Genomic DNA, 15899 nt, shown 5'->3' with positions numbered 1-15899 from the left:
GACACGGGTTCGAGCCCTGGTCCGGGAAGATCCCACATGCCGCGGAGCAACTAAGCCCATGCACAACTAGTGAGCCTGTGATCTAGAGCCCACGAGCCACAGCTACCGAGCCCGTGTGCCACAACTACTGAAGCCTGCATGCCTAGAGCCTGTGCTCTGCAACAAGAGAAGCCACCACAATGAGAAGCTCGCGCACCGCAACAAAGAGTAGCCCCTGATCTCCGCAACTAGAGAAAGCCTGCACGCAGCAACGAAGACCCAATGCAGCCAAACATAAATAAATAAATAAAATTTTAAAGTTTAAAAAAAAAAATGAATGAATGTATTGGGACTTCCCTGGCGGTCCAGAGGTTAGGACGCTGTGCTTCCAGCTGCTGGGGGCCCAGGTTCTATCCCTGGTTGGGGAATTAGGATCCCGCAAGACGCGCGGTGCAGCCAAAAACAAAAACAAAAACAAACAACAACAACAAAAACCCGAAAACAAGAAAAGAATGAATGTATAAATGAATCTGCATGAACGAATCAACTGTGGTCTCTCCGTAGGGTAAGGTATTTAAGGTTTTGGGACACTAGGTGGCAGCACAAGGCAAGAAACGAAGAGATGAGACGCGGCACCTCATCTGTATTCTGCTGACTTTAAGCACCTTTTCCCTTTCTTTACCTACATTCTTTCAAAGGATGACACTCTCTAATGGTAAAGATGCAGACAGGGAAGAGAAAATCTGAGGGGAACCAAATGCATATTTCCTAGGGTCGTTTTCAAATAGCCCCTGGGGTTGGAGTGTTCCAGCTTTCAAACGGGCATTAAAAAAAAAAAGGAAAATTCAGAACACTGCGTGAGAAATCTGGATTAGGGTAAGGAGGCATTCAGATAGGACTCCCAATCTAGACTGATTGGGAAAAGAACTGTGGCAGGAATCTTTTTTTTTTTCTTTTTTTAAAATCAAATAATGGTACTCTGAGGAAGTTAGTGCCTCACCCATTCCTGCCTCAGGACACCAAAGACATGTCTCCTCCAATGTCTCCATAGATAGAGAGCCCATAGCATTTCTCAGCAAAGCAAAAGCAAAGCAGAAATCAGGAGTGTAGTTAATGGAAACTCTTCATTTTATCCTCCCATCAAGTATTGGTTCTTTGCTACAGGAAAGAAGGCTCTGCCAAAAGCCGGGGGCCATCGAGTAAACCCCCATCTCAGCCAGGAAATCCTCAAAAGCTACTGTGGTACAAAGCAGGGAGTTGATCACGCCACCTTTGCCACCATAACGCCAGTCTTCTGTGTCGTGAACATCATCCCAGTGGAAAGATGCTGCCTTCTCCTTAGTTTCACTCTGCTTGGTTTTGTAACTCTAAGACAAAATTCCCCTTTCTATATCATTTCCATTTCTCCTGTTGCTCTGTTCAACATCCTATTTTAGCAGCCATCCATGGATGTGCAGCCCAGTGATGCCCCTCCAAATTTCCTTTAGCACAGTAGAACAAATACCACCATCTTATCCCGTTTTCTCTGTCTATGGGCTATGACTCCTTGATTCTCCCTGTCTCTTCCAGACCTCACTTCTTCCCATGCTTTTCCTTTGAACTGTAACACTTACTGTCTTTGTAATAATGCATATAAAGCACTTGAAACAGAACACTCATTTATTCATTCATTCAACAAATTATTTATCAAATGCCTGTTATACTGTTCTGGGCACTTGATAGAGAAATGAACCAAACGGGCATGATTCCTGCCTTCATGGAACTTTCAAGGAAGCTTATAGTTTTCACTTTAAGCTGACACATCCACTGCTTTGTGTCAGAATCTTGGCATTGGAAGGAATGTTTGAAACAGCTAGTTCAATCCCTTACCCAAATCAGAAATTCCTTCCTCTATGTCTTTGATGGGTGGCCATTATTAACAAAACGTTCTCTATATTTGGTCTTTTCTGGCCATTTATACATTCTTCTTCATGCCAACCCTAATCTTCCTTATTTCCATTCACCGATTCTTCTCCTGCACTATTTTTTTTTATATCTTTATTGGAGTATAATTGCTATACAATGTTGTGCTAGTTTCTGCTGTACAACAAAGTGAATCAGCTATACGTGTACATATATCCCCATATACCCTGCCTCTTGAGCCTCCCTCCCACCCTCCCTATCCCACCCCTCTAGGTTGTCACAAAGCACCGAGCTGATCTCCCTGTGCTATGCGGCTGCTTCCCACTAGCCATCCATTTTACATTTGGTAGTGTATATATGTCAGTGCTACTCTCTCACTTCGCTCCAGCTTCCCCTTCCCCCCCCCCACTGTGTCCTCAAGTCCATTCTCTACGTCTGCGTCTTTATTCCTGCCCTGCCACTAGGTTCATCAGTACCGTTTTTTTAGATTCCATATATGTGCGTTAGCATGTGGTATTTGTTTTTCTCCTGCACTATTAGTCTGTCCCTTTTCTTTCTTTACTTTTTTTTTATTGGGGTACAGTTGTTTTACAATGTTGTGTTAGTTTCTATTGTATAGCGAAGTGGAGTTCCCTGTGCTACACAGCGGGTTCTTATTAGTTATACATATTAGTGTATATATGTCAATCCCTAGTCTGCCCCTCTTCTACATGATGGCCCATTGAAAATTAAAAGTTAAAAACAGATATCATGTCTTGTATTTTCCATGTGCCAGTCACTTTAGTGGGTCTTTTCATATAATCTCATTTAATCCTCACTTACTGTGCAGCCAATGTCATTCTCACCTTACTTACTAATAAGGAAACAGAAGATGAGACAGGTGAAGTAACCTGCCCATGGTCATACCCCTTATGTATCACAGAGCCCCCTGTTTTTAGCTAATCCTCTTCTCAGTGCTATCTTATATGTTAATATCTCACTTCAGATGAAGCCAGTTCAAAGAACAGTAACATTCTTCATCTTTCTTGATCTGGATGTGATTCTTCCCCTCATAAAGCCAAAGACCACGTTAGCTTTAAGCAGTTACATGATGGTATCGGTTCATAATGAGCTTATGATTACCTAAATGTTCAAGTCTTATTGATATGCATTATCGTGAAACATGGTCTCTCCCATTCTCTCCTTTCCCTACATTCTGCATGTTCAGGTCCTATTCATCCTTCAAGGCCCACCCAGCTCATGCCACCCCCTTAATGAAGTCTTCCTGATTCCACATTATGCCAATTGAATATTATCTCTTGGGCTTCGCTTGTGGCGCAGTGTTTAAGAATCTGCCTGCCAATGCAGGGGACACGGGTTCGAGCCCTGGTCTGGAAAGATCCCACATGCCACGGAGCAACTAAGCCCATGCACCACAGCTACTGAGCCTGCACTCTAGAGCCCACGAGCCCACAACTACTGAGCCCATGTGCCACAACTACTGAAGCCTGCGTGCCTAGAGCCCGTGCTCCACAACAAGGGAAGCCACCGCAATGAGAAGCCCGCGCACGCACTGCAAGGAAGAGTAGCCCCCGCTCGCTGCAACTAGAGAAAGCTCGCGTGCAACAACGAAGACCCAACGCAGCCAAAAATAAATAAAATAAAAAAATTTTTAAAAAGGATCTCTTGCTCTCCCCTTAGAATTTCTATCTGGTTTTCTGAGCACATATCATGTCCTGCTATGTACGTCAGTAATCTGTGTCCTTGTCTTCACTCTTTAACCAGGGCATATGCCTCATTCCCTTTTGTGTCTCTTAGTGCTTTGTATATAGAAGTATCCAGCCACGTTTGCCAAATGAACAAATCTTATAACTGGGAAATTAACATTGTGTCCTTGTATGTGCAAATGCTTTACACACTGCTGTTAAATTTCTTGAGCAAAGGCTTTCTAACTTCTCTGTGGTGTTGAGGCACAGTCCCTGCTCCGTCTTGCACAGTGTTTTGTATAGAACACCCGCCAGGAACTGTGTATTACCTCATTGATTTTTCACAGCAGTCCTGTGAGGTAGGCATTACCTCTGTTTTACAAATGAGGAAAATGGAGAGTCAGAGAGTTGAGGATCCAGACCCAAGATCACCTAGCTAGTAAGCAGCAGAGCTGGAGTGATTCAAACTGAGATCGTCCTGACTCCAATGTCTGTGTTATTTCTGTCACTATGCTGCTTTTCTAAAGTAAAACATGTGCCCCTTCTGGAGACCAAGTGTGTTTGGGACAGTCGCCCCAAACAGGCAGTTAATTGTTGGCCAAGCTGGGGAGGCCTGCCTCTGCAGATTGTCCTGGAGATGATAAAGCAGGCTGCTGGGAGCCCCTTTAGGTTCTTGAGCAGGTCAGAAAACAGCTAAAAATAATGGTTGAGAGACAGAATGGGTTAGAAGTGGCCAAGACACAGGAAACTGTGGGAAGAGACTGGCTATTCTATGTGTGTGGAACTCTCTCCTGATTTCCTCTTGAATAATTCCCTCATCTTCTGCAAGTCTCTGTTCAAATGCCACCTTCTCAGTGAGGCCCCATCCCTCACTCTCTTACCCTGTTTTATATTTCATTTATTTTCTATGGCACTTATCACCTTTTAATAAATAACTTGCATGATCTAATTCCTGGAGCCGATTTGCACATACGTATTCCTCCTGGTTCAGCCATAAACTTCCCGTGAGGCTCCTCCTAAGCCTCTCCCTCCACCATTTATGAAGCCCCTTTTGGCCACAGAGTAATAACAAAGAAGAGAATAAATGTGAAAAGCCTATAGAAGAAATGACTTTTAGATGGAATTAAATTAGTGCTCCTGTGGATTTTCCTGTCCTTTTCCCCACAGTTCCGCCAAGGGAGGGATGAAAGTTAGATTTCAATAATTATTTCCCAACAGTCACAGGTGGGAGAAACTTGAAGAGACTAGAGAGAAAGAGAGACCAAAAGTGGGCTGGGGCAAGGTGGCCTCAGAGCTGAGACAGCAGGCCAGTGGGGCACAGAACAGGCTGTCCCACACCTCCACAGGGGGCTGATCCTCAGAGACCCCCAGAGCCCCGGGCCCGCCCCTCTCCCCGATTCCCATCGTCGCAGGCTCCCGAGAAGAATGCAGGTCAGGAGCATAAGTGACCTTTCACACCTCAGACAAGCTAAGTTTGTTTTCTCCTTTTCTGTCCAGCGCGCAGCAGGAGGGAGGGGGAAATGGGATGGGCCTTGTCGAACTTTCTCCCACTACAATACCCCAGAGGAGCTGAAGTGGAGAGAGTAAAGGATCTATTTATTTTGGCTCAGGAGGGACAATGTAAGCAGATGGTCTTTGATGGGATTAGCGGCGTAATCTCTAAGACCCTGGTAAATTGGAAAATGATCCATTATATTCCAGGAAACTTTGGCGGCTTCAGCTCCTGGGGAGGGAGGGGCAGGGCCTGGGGGCACCTTGTTAGAAAGGACCCCCCTCCGGGAGTAGCCAAATCTTGCACAGAGAATTTGGGAGGAAGTTCGTTAGCTGGGCGATGGAAGCCCCTCTCCACTTGAGAGAGCACAGAAATAAGAATTCTCTCAGTGCCCTCTCAGAGCCTTTTTTTTTCTTCTTTTCCCTCCTCCCTCTCCTGGGTGTGCTGGGGTGTCTTCACTAAGGGCCTCTGCCTCCAACACTTTCCATTCCCAGGAACTCTTCTTTGGGGAAAGATATTGGGTCTCCTGCTTTGGGAGGTCAGAAAATTCTTCTTAGAATCCAAATGATAACCCTCCCAGTGGAATCTCACCATTTCCCACTCCCTCCACTGGGACTCCCTCCACTCTCCATAGACTTGAAAGCCAGGCAGAGAAAGAGCCAAGAGGAGGGGGAATGGGCAGGGAGAAATGTGAAAGGGGAGGTAAGGTGATAATGAGCCACTCTGCCCAACCCTTCATCCTTTTAACTCACCTCAATTCCCCCAGAGCCCAAGTGCCTCCAGACCTAGGATCCCCTCCATCTGGAGGAGACTCTGGGCCTCTGAGTTGGAGGCTTACGGGAGACGCATTCAGTATGAGGTGTGGTGCAGTAGGTAGGGTCATATAAGTTATTTGTAGTGTGTTGTGTGTAAGTTATTTGTAGTTCCTCACAACTAAGTGAGGAAAATTGAAATCGAAAAACTGGAAAGCCTAAGGTCACCCACTTCAGTAAGTGACAGAACTAGGACTGAAACTTGATTTCATTATACTGTGAGATCTACTCGTGTTGATAAATATGTCTAAATCTTTATTTTAACTACTGCACAACATTTTATTTATTTATTTCAGTATTTAAGTAATTTCCAAAACTTTATTGTTACAACCATTCTTGAACAGATATCTGCTTGGAATTGTATCAGATTTATAGATTTAACTTGGGGGATTAAAAACCAAAACACAAATGGTCAAATATGCATTTTTCCATACATAGAATCTCCACAGTTCTTTGAAAATAAGTATGTAAATAAGGAAAGTTGGTGGTGGGGAGGGGCAGATAGAAAGGCAGCACAAATTATTCAGTTCTAAGTAAAAATTCCAACACTTTTGAGTATATTCAACTCTAAGAGATGTAACAGTTGACTGGTGAGGGTTCCAGGAGGAATTCCACTTGTACAGCATTTTGTTTCAGGCTATTTCAATGTACTGAGGTATGTTTTATTTTATTTTAGTATCATTTTTTAAAAGAGTGACACTTTGTTATGTGTGTATTTGTCTATTTGGGATAATTTGAGGCTGACACAAGGATTTGTAGACTGGTTAAAACAAGAAGGCAGAGTGAAGAGGCAGCAAGCTACAGCCATTCCTCACCTCCCAAGCCCCCCTCCCCCCCAGCAAATATGGAAATTTCTCCCAGCAAATATGAAAATCAAACAGTTGACATAACAATCCTGGACTGGAAGAAACTTACTATTTCTTGAGTGTCTATGAGGGGCCAAACAGGTACACACTGGGTGCATTAATGCACTGAGTTCACAACCCAAGGAAGTATGTTTCCTCTCCTGCATTTTACCTGTTCAGAACAGAGGCTCAGAGAGTTTAGGTAACTGGCTTAGAGTCACACAGCCAGCTAAGTGGCAGGGCTGCCACTGCAGACTGCTCTTCCCAACACCTTGCTCTTCCATCAAGCCGTCTGGCCTTATGTCATCCTCTGCCCAGAGCACCCCGCCTGGTTATTCACCCTCCTGGGAAGTCCTCTTGCTCCCTGTTCTGGGTTTCTCCCACAGAAGGAGGCTACTCCTCACCTCCCGCCCCCACAGCTGGTGCCTTTCTCTCAGGTTGGCCCGCACCCTGCTGAAAATTAATACACAGTATGTTTACTGATGAAGTCCAAAATGTTCTGGGGTGAGACTGACTGACTCGCCAAACCTGGGTTGGTCTCATTCCTTCCTGGCTCTGATCATCTTTGCACTGGAAGGATTGGTGACTCCTAGCCCCAGACTCTCCTTTTATAAAGGAGGAAATAATTTGGCCAAGGCCACATAGTTGGTCCTAGCAGCCTGTTCCCCACCAGTCCGTGGATACGGGGGCCAGGAGAGAGACTAGGGTAGGTATTTATTCAGGTGTTCTGAGAGTAAAATGGCCACTGAGTCAGCTGGCGCTTATGGGTGAGCTCTGAACTCAGCCAAGCCTCTTGGTGGCTGTGATTCCAGAAATGGCTCTGCACCTTTATCTGGAGGACTTCAGCTTGCTGGGTGCATCTCTTAGGCACCTTCTCTGTGCTCTAAGATGTTAGAGCTTCCCCATCGCCTCACACTCTCTCTATCACCTTTCTCTGCTTCTGACAGCCACAGACATGTTCAGCGGAGTCTACATGTTCCTAATTCTCTGAAGTCTGTTGCAGGCTACCATGTTATGGTCTCCCCATCCGCTACCGGAAGCCCAGGGTCTAAGGGCAGAATTCAGCAGCTTTGGAAGATAAGGTCAAGGGCCCCCAGCGGTGCTTCAGAGAGAGAGGATATCAGTGCCTCCGGCCAAACTCCTTGAGGGGCTCGGCTGCCCTTCCACCACCTTTCTCCGTCTCCCTTTTCCCCTTTATGTTTCCTTTTCTCCAGCATTTCTTCCTCTCTTATCCGCCGCGTTCTTGGCCCCCTCTTTTCTCCTCTGTCTCTCTCATCTTCCTTCTCCTCATCCTGCCAGGCTCCCGTGACACCCTAGCTGCTCCTGGTTATTAATTACTCACCGCCCTGGCCCCGCACCACAGTCCGCGGGACTTTCTGTCTGGGGCTGGGGCCCTGAGCTGCCGGCAGGGAGTGGGCGCCGCCGCGCCCCCCAAACCCCACGCTGTCAACAGGCCGGTTTTCCCGTGGCTCCGCTTGGCACCACGAACCCAGAGAAGCGCCTACAAGGGCCTCGCGGCCAAGAACATGAACCTTGGGGAGAACTGACCCTGACAGTCGAGGGATATAGGGGGGGGATAGGAGGATCATTCTTGGTTTTATTTTCCCTGGGGGTGAGTTCAGTAGCGGAGGTGGGGGGCAGAGGTGGTCCTCTGTGCCATCGCTGCTGGCGGGGCGAGTCGGGACTAACAGACCCTCCAGCGGGGCTTTTCGCCGGACCCGGGTCCGGGGAGCGGGCGGACGAGCAGAGGAGGCCCCGGGGGCTTGGCTTGGGCCGAGCGCAGGCGCCCGGATCCCCGAAGCTCTCAAACGCCGACTCGCCCCGTCTAGGCCCGCTTTCCCCTCGGGCGCCTTGGAGTCGTTTCTTTTCCATTTTGTTTCCTTGCCGTTTCTATAATTTAGTTTAACATTTTAAATGCCTTTGGTATGTTTCCTTTTTATTTCATTTAGTGTTATTTTATCTCGTTTGTTTTAATGTGTTATTTCTTTTCAAATAGATTTTGTTTTTCCCTTTTCTCTCTTTCCGATTCTCTATTTTCTTCTGCTCACTTCTCTCCTCGGCTCTTCTCGTGCTTTCATTTCCTCTCCTGGGCGCCCGCAGCCCTGCGGCTCCCGCGTCGGAGGCGTCCGCGGTCGTCCCGCCCTGGGGAGGAAGCGAGTGTCCCCCACGCCTCGCCCTTCCCACCCGGAGCCTCCTCGGCGCCGCCCGGCGAGTCCGCGCCCCGTGCCGCTGCGGAGCTTGGACTTTGTCGCAAGCGGGAGCCGGAACCGCTGCTGCCGGCAAAAGCGCGGAGAAGAGGCACGGGCGCCGGCTGGGGCCGCACGGGCGCGCTCCTGCCTGGCTTTGGCCGGGCCCGGGCACCCGCAGTTCACACATAGAAGCCACAGGTCCACACACACTGGCATTCCGGGGCCCGCAGACCGTGGTCCACGAGCCACAAAGACACCGAGGCTCACAGCCAACTCAAGGGCGTGCGCTGCGCAAGCACAGCGCACAGCGACAAACACAAACACCGAGATCAACAAATGTCACACATACAGCCCCAAACTACACACACACACACACACACACACACACACCAGTCACGAGTGTCATACGGTCATATGGACATATATGTGATCATAGTACACATACACCAACCAGCACACACATGACTGCGCACTGCATGTAGACATGAGGCAGAGACACACAAACCTACTTGTGCACACACTGCCGCTCAGGGGGGTTTCAGTGCTGACTACTCAACCCATCCCAGTGGTGACCCTGGGGAGAGCTCCCGGCAGCGGGGAGGGAAGCTGCCTGGTGTCACCAGCAGGCACAGCAGTAGCCATATACACAGACACCCAGCGTTCAGTAGCTCTGCCTGGACTAAGGCTGTAGGGGCTCCAAGGTGGGGAATACTGGCTGCATTTTTAGCTGAGGGATCCAGCCCAGACCCCAGAGCCTGAGCCCCAGAAATGAGCATCAGACCTAAAGAACCCTCTGTGAAGCAGACAGAAGCGGGCACTGCACCAAGAAAATGGCACTGTGTTAGAGTATAAAGCAGGCATGCGATATGCGTGCCAGTATGTATTCCGTGCCACATGTATCCCACACAGTGCCGGTGTTTGGCCAGGTGCCCACATGGAGACCATTATTTTTGTGAAAACGAGCAGAGGAGATGTATATGGTTCCAAGAATAAAAGTAACATATGTATACAAATATAGGTACCAATACACAACTAGGGAGATGTCAAGTAGAAAATCTCTCTCCAGCTCATTGATATCGTCATCAAGCTAGCATGCTAGACCAAGCCTCTGCGGCAAGGTCTGTCTCCTTTCCAGGGCGGCCGTGATTATTTGGTGCCATGGGAGCTCTTTGGTGAAAGACTGGTTTGTGGGAGAATCAGATGTATCTGACATATTATCAGCCCATCAAAAGGGGAGATTTTGGCAGCTTTAGGGGGGAACTTTGGGGTAAAAAACTATCTGAATTGCACCCCAGAAGTCCTGGGTTTGGAAGGTGCCCTGGGCTGTAGCAGCACCAGTGATGGCCAGACACGCCTGGCCGATGGTGGGGCCTGACCGCAGGCAGGTGCCGGTGCACATAGACTGTGCTGGATAAAAACATAAACCTGTTCATGCCATACACAAACCCTCTCTACACACGGACAGCTCTGAGAACCACACTGGGCAATGTGCGGTTACAGATGTCCAATTGGATTGCCAGAGAAATTAATTTTGTAGGAGAGAAGAGAAGAGATATTTAGGTGCACACACAGAGCTCTATGGTTTTAGAGCTCAGTTATTGTAACAGGAGAGCCACAGCAGCAGGAAAGTGCCTAGCGCAAAAGAGAAACACAGGCAGGTGAGTCCCCCTCATAGAATGCCAGGCTGCATGGAGATGGGTGTCTAAGGGGCAGCCCCGGGGAGGGATTCGATCCATTGTCCAAACGACTCCAGATGCACACAGAGGGATGTGCCTGATGAAGCTGCAAATCTACTCACCAATTTCTGGGCTGAGCCTGGGGGAGAAACACGCAGAATTGAGGGCCACATCCCAGGTCTCTAACGTGGGATAGAGAATGGAAAGCGTGGCCCTTGGGGCTGGCTGGCTGGCAGTCTCTGGATCTGCCCTGTCCTTGACTGGCTTTCTGGTGCCTCTTAGCACCTTTTTCTTTCACTCTTGCAGGTCGCTGTCTCTGGGTCGGTCTCTGCCTCTCTCAGTTTCTCTCTCTGCTCCGTTTGTCTGTGTTTCTCTCACTGCCTCTTCAATTCTTTTACTATTCTGTATTACATGGCCACAGAGAAACACAGCCAGATGCAAGAGCAGATACAAAAACAAATGCATATCGTAGATGCAGAGGTCATTGGTGATAAAGCCTATCCATCTTGCTGGTCTATATAGATTTATGTGACAGCACATTTTCATTTTTGTGTAAAAATCTAAGTAGAGCCTTGAAATTTTGTTTCCTTTCAGTCCTGTGGCTGCTCTCTCTTTGGGTGTCTGTCTCTGTCTCGTTTCTCTCAGAGACCCTTCCTCTTCTTCATTATATCACTTAAGAGCAGGCATTTTGGCCCTTGGACCCTGCCACAGTTTCAGTAATCCCCCCTTCCCTATATTGCCTTCTTCGAAGTTTGCCTCAGGTGGGCAAAGATTTTTTTTTGAAACAGACAGTTAGATTGCCACATTGCAAGTGGTACCTGGAGAAAGACATTTGAAACATGATGGAGACACAAGAATATAAAGGGACATAAAAAGGGTTTTGGGGCCAAACAGAGATACTTCCTTAATTCACCTGGGGGCTGGAGGCTTCTTCTGAGTGGAGTGGAGGGAAGGATATAGGTGAGGCTCTGAAATCCCAGTCACTGGTCCATGGCTGCCGTGGGCCAGCAGAATCCCACCCCGCAAGGCAGAGGAAGAGGTACCCAACTCAGTAGGGCAAGCACTGGGAACAATATGATGGAAAAGCAATGAAAACTGTCAAGGTCCCACTTCCCAATCTTGGATCTGGTATAAATAGTGTCTGAGTAAAAGAAGGATAGAACAGGAAAAGGGAGGGAGTGGTATGGCTGACTCCTTAGAGACCCACGCACCCCGTGGAGATCTAGCTGGGGAGCCAGAGAGTGAGACAACCCCTGAGAGGAGAGGAGGGGTTCCCGGCCCAGCCCTGGTGGGAGAAAGGAAGTTGGAGAGTCGGACTTCCTTCACGCGATTTATGCTTATCCTGTGGTTGTTAGAATAAATGATGCGACAAAAGCCTCTCCTGGGGCCCCTTGACCATTTACTAGGTGGTGGAAAGAGGGCAAAGGACTTGGTAATGTGGGTTGGGCTCTGGAGCCAGCAGAGGACTGGGGAAGGCCTCCGTCCTCGGGCTGCCCCAAGCCCAGCCTGAGTGAACCTGGAAAGCTCGTCCCTCCCGCCTCCAGATCCTTGTTTTCTCTCCAGATCTGGATTCCTCGTGCCTCTCTCTGTGTGAGTTCGCCACTCTGTTTCTGGCTTCTCTACTCCCTTGAACTGTGGATCTGTCTCTCTCCATTTCTGTCACTGCTTCGCAGCTTTTCTGACTTCATCTGTCTCTGTTCTCAGGTCTCTGTCTCTCCGTACCCCCTCCCTTTGTTAATTCAAAGGGTTCTCACTGAGCCCCTCCCTAGGCTTCCCAGAATAACATTGAGTAAAATGAGATAAAACCCGCCTGTAGGTTTTTTTTTCTTGTCCTACTCCCCTCAGCCCCCTCCTCCAGGGCTACAACCCCCTCTTATAATGTCAGATAATTGCTGGTGTGCAGCTCTGAGAAGCCAGAGCTGATACCAGGGAAGGAGCGGGGGGGTGGGGTGGGGGGAGAGAAATAAATAATAATCTGCTTCCATTCAGTGTATATAGGTTACCTGATTTGCATATATGCTAATATTGTTATAATTACCCTGCTGTTCTGGCCTATGATCAAGTTCTATAAATACATAGGATAGCAGAGCTAGGCCTAGCCACACCACCCTGAAAATTATCAAGTATACGTATGTATCTGTGTGCATTTCTGTGTACTCTAAATCTATGAGCCTTTCTTTGATATAACACTCTCCCTTACAGATCCTAGCTATTCCGGCTTTTAGTTACCCCTCCTATGTTTTAAGGCCACTCCAAGGGAGGAGGAAAGAGAAGCCTGAATGAGAAAACATTCTAGGTTATATTTAAATTCTTAGAATTAGTATCATTATGAATAAGTTATTACTATTTTATTAGGAAAATCAAAGATTTCCCCAAATTATTGAATTAGTTATCTCCTGAATGCCCCCCTCCTACAGGGCCTTGCTTTGGGGTACAGGTTGGGGGATAGGAAAAGATATCTCCATGTCCTAGGCCTTTTGAGATGTTTAAGAAAATGCTGTCTATGGGAGAGGAAGTGCAGTCCCCTTCCCCAAATCTGCCCCCATGCCTCACTCTCTTAGCACACTCCCACTCTCAGGAAGCCAAGGGGAAGATGCTCATGGAGCTGTGCAGCTTTTGGGGTGACAGTGGCAGAAGTGGGGAGGAAGCCTGGAGGAACATAAAAGACGCAATCCACAGCTGTCTGCTTTTAATTATAATTATCCCCTTTAGCTTCCTTTCTGGCTAATGAGGGGGGGATTAAATTTTTTTCTGCCTTTCTCCCCCTCCCTCCTTTCTCTGGAATTGAGGGGTGGAGTGAGTTCAGGGTCCTCCTCCCCTTCCTCCCCAATCCCTTGGTTACTGGGAGAAAGGCAGACTCCAGAGGGTGGTGACAGTATGAAGAGATTTGTAGGAACAAAGGAAGGACAGGTTTGGATTGCTGGACACGTCCCAGAGTTGGAGAGACCCCCCCTCCATTCCACTGGCACCCCCTCCCATCAACCCCCCAGCTCCCTAGACAAGGAACTCAATGTCTTCAGCCGGTGAGAAAGGAGCTAAAGGGAGCCCTGGTCCAGAGGGAAGGAGGAGGGAAGGGGTGGGGAGCTGGGGGCGGGGGGTGCAAAATTAGTCTCAAAGGATCTTTATTTCTGAGCTAGTGAAGCAGATGTAATCAAGGGGAGAGCAAAATAATCATAATGGGAGGAATGAGGGGAGGGGGAAGCTGAGGCTGGAATGGGGGGACTGGGCCAGAACAGGGCTGAGAATTGGGGGGCAGGTAGCCTTGATTGGGGGCAGCCTGTTACCTTCTCCCACCTCCCCAAAGTCTGCCTACCTTGGGGTAGGCAAAGAAGGACCAGGTCTATAGACTCTGACCTTTGCCCTCAGAATCCCCCTTTCAGAGCTTAGGGATGGCCAGGCCAGAAGGTGGCTGGGAAGGCACCAGGGAGAAGAGAGCCCCCCGCCCCAGCTGAGGGAGGTGGTGAGGAGAGGGGAGACTGAAAGCAGTGGGGGAGGGTGAGAGAGGGGAGCCAGCAGAGACTCAAGTGGCCTCCAGGTCTGTGGGACAAAAGTTGGAGGGAGATTTGTATATGAGAGAAGAGGGGAGGGGGCCTTGGGGAAGGGGGGGCTTTGACAATGAACTTGAGACAAACTTCATTAGCATGCAGGCCTGCTGTCTGTCACGTCGAGCTCAGACTGAGTTCCCATGCAGGCCAGGAAGAGAGGGAGGGAGAAGAGGGAGGGGCTGAGGGTGGGGGTGAGGGAGAGAAAAGAGACCCGACCATTGTACCATTCTGGGCCCCAGCTTCCACCAAATATCGGGACCCCAGCCCTGGAAACCAACCCCCAACTCACTCTCCCTCCTCTAAGAACAAGATAATTTATCTCCCACTTTGGATCTGTGGTCCCACCCCTCCTCTTCTCTTGTCTAGTCTTCCAAGCGCTGGCCTTCACTGCCCCCCCAACTTGGTCACCCCTCCAGCTCTCAGCCTTCATCTTCTGACTGTCACTTTCTCTTTTACAACTAAGATCTGGATTTGTGATTAGTTGAGCTGACAGGGACAGAGAGCTGGGGGAGGTTTGGGAAGGGGAGACCGGAATACTTTGAACCTCCAAATGGCAAACTGTGTCCTCTTTCTATCACTCCGTATCAACTCCACTCCCCACCCTAGACACACATCATTTAATCACGCTCTCAAGTTCGAAGGTGAATTAGAACGGGAAGGAGACTGGGGACAGGGTATTTCTGTCACACACTTTCTCTTGCTTCCTTTGGGGATAAGGGTGGCCTGGAGGAACAATAGCTTTCCTTAGCCCCTTCTTCCTGCCTCAGGTTAGAAAAGGCAGTAGGAGGAGGTGGGAAAGAGTGAAGATGACAAAGACCCCTTCCCAGACAGGCATTAGATGGGAGAAGGAGGGGCTTCATCAGAGTGGGTTGTTATTCTGGTGGTGATGGTGTCTCCAGACAGGGGCAGCACCCCCTTTTTGCTGCCTTTCCAGGGAGCGCAGCAAGAGAAAGAAAGAGAGAGGCAAGCGAAATTCCTGAATGGATAGACAGGTGCTACGTCATCGGAGCTGCATCCTCCACTCCACAAGAGGCTAGGAGCCGGGAGAAAGAGGCAGTCCAGCGGCAGGGGCCACCCGAGCAGGATGTCCTCCTCCCAGCAGCCGGGTAAGTGGCCATTCTTTCGGGAGGGTCCTAGCCCCTCAGACATCTGAGCCGGGGGTGGGAAGGGATCCCCTAAAATCAGTCAGGGCGCCCTACCTTCCTACTTTGCCCACTGGCTAATGGAGGCGGGTGCAATAAGCACAGAAAAGAAAGGCTGATAAAAGATTTAAGGGTGACCAAAAGGGATGAGGCATGTGTGTGAGTAGTAGTTGGCAGAGTGGGATTTCATCTCTTGCTTCCCCCTTCTATCTATCGAGGTGGGCCGAGGCAGGCCCCTGCCCAGCCGTCCCAGAGCGCCTCTTGGTCCCCCTCCTTCCCCTAGCCCAGGCCAACCGGGAGACAGCTTACTAAGTTTGTCAATGGGATTCAGGGGGGCTTTAGGGTCACGGTGCTACTGATCCTATTAATCCGCCCCTCCCTTCTCTCCACCAGACAGGGCCAACATCTTAATGCTTGCACCGGAGGAGAGGCAGGAAGGGAGATTGTAGTGGAGATGGGAGGGAAGAGAAAAAATGGGTCTGTATTTGGACTCCTGACCTTCTTTCCTCGCTCTGACTCTTATTCCTCTCTGCCCCAAAGACTTCAGGTTTTAGGGGCGGACAAAGTCTGAGGGACTGGGGTGATTGTGGGTTGGGGAAGGGGCCACATCTCCAAAAAGGTGGAGACCAGAA

General features: G+C 49.0%; 1 protein-coding gene across 5 annotated transcripts in view; it reads left to right on the top strand.

The window, feature by feature from the left end:
* The window catches only part of MIR9-1HG (MIR9-1 host gene), a 49086-nt gene that overhangs the window by 9570 nt on the left and 23617 nt on the right, over nucleotides 1-15899 (top strand). For 2 of the 5 annotated variants that reach the window (XR_009005979.1, XR_009005974.1), the window contains exon 1: nucleotides 14978-15231. Coding sequence is in view for 3 of the 5 variants with exons in the window: in XM_057533218.1 (XP_057389201.1) it covers nucleotides 14676-14766; nucleotides 15060-15231 (263 nt within the window). In the remaining 2 variants the exon portion in view is untranslated. Of the gene's footprint in view, nucleotides 1-14581; nucleotides 14767-14977; nucleotides 15232-15899 lie in introns of those variants that run through there. The other 3 variants (XM_057533218.1, XM_057533219.1, XM_028163869.2) reach the window with 3 other exon arrangements.

This window comes from Balaenoptera acutorostrata, chromosome 1 (genome assembly GCF_949987535.1).
Source record: "Balaenoptera acutorostrata chromosome 1, mBalAcu1.1, whole genome shotgun sequence".
Lineage (NCBI taxonomy): Eukaryota > Metazoa > Chordata > Mammalia > Artiodactyla > Balaenopteridae > Balaenoptera > Balaenoptera acutorostrata.
This window is presented reverse-complemented; position numbering and strand designations above follow the sequence as displayed.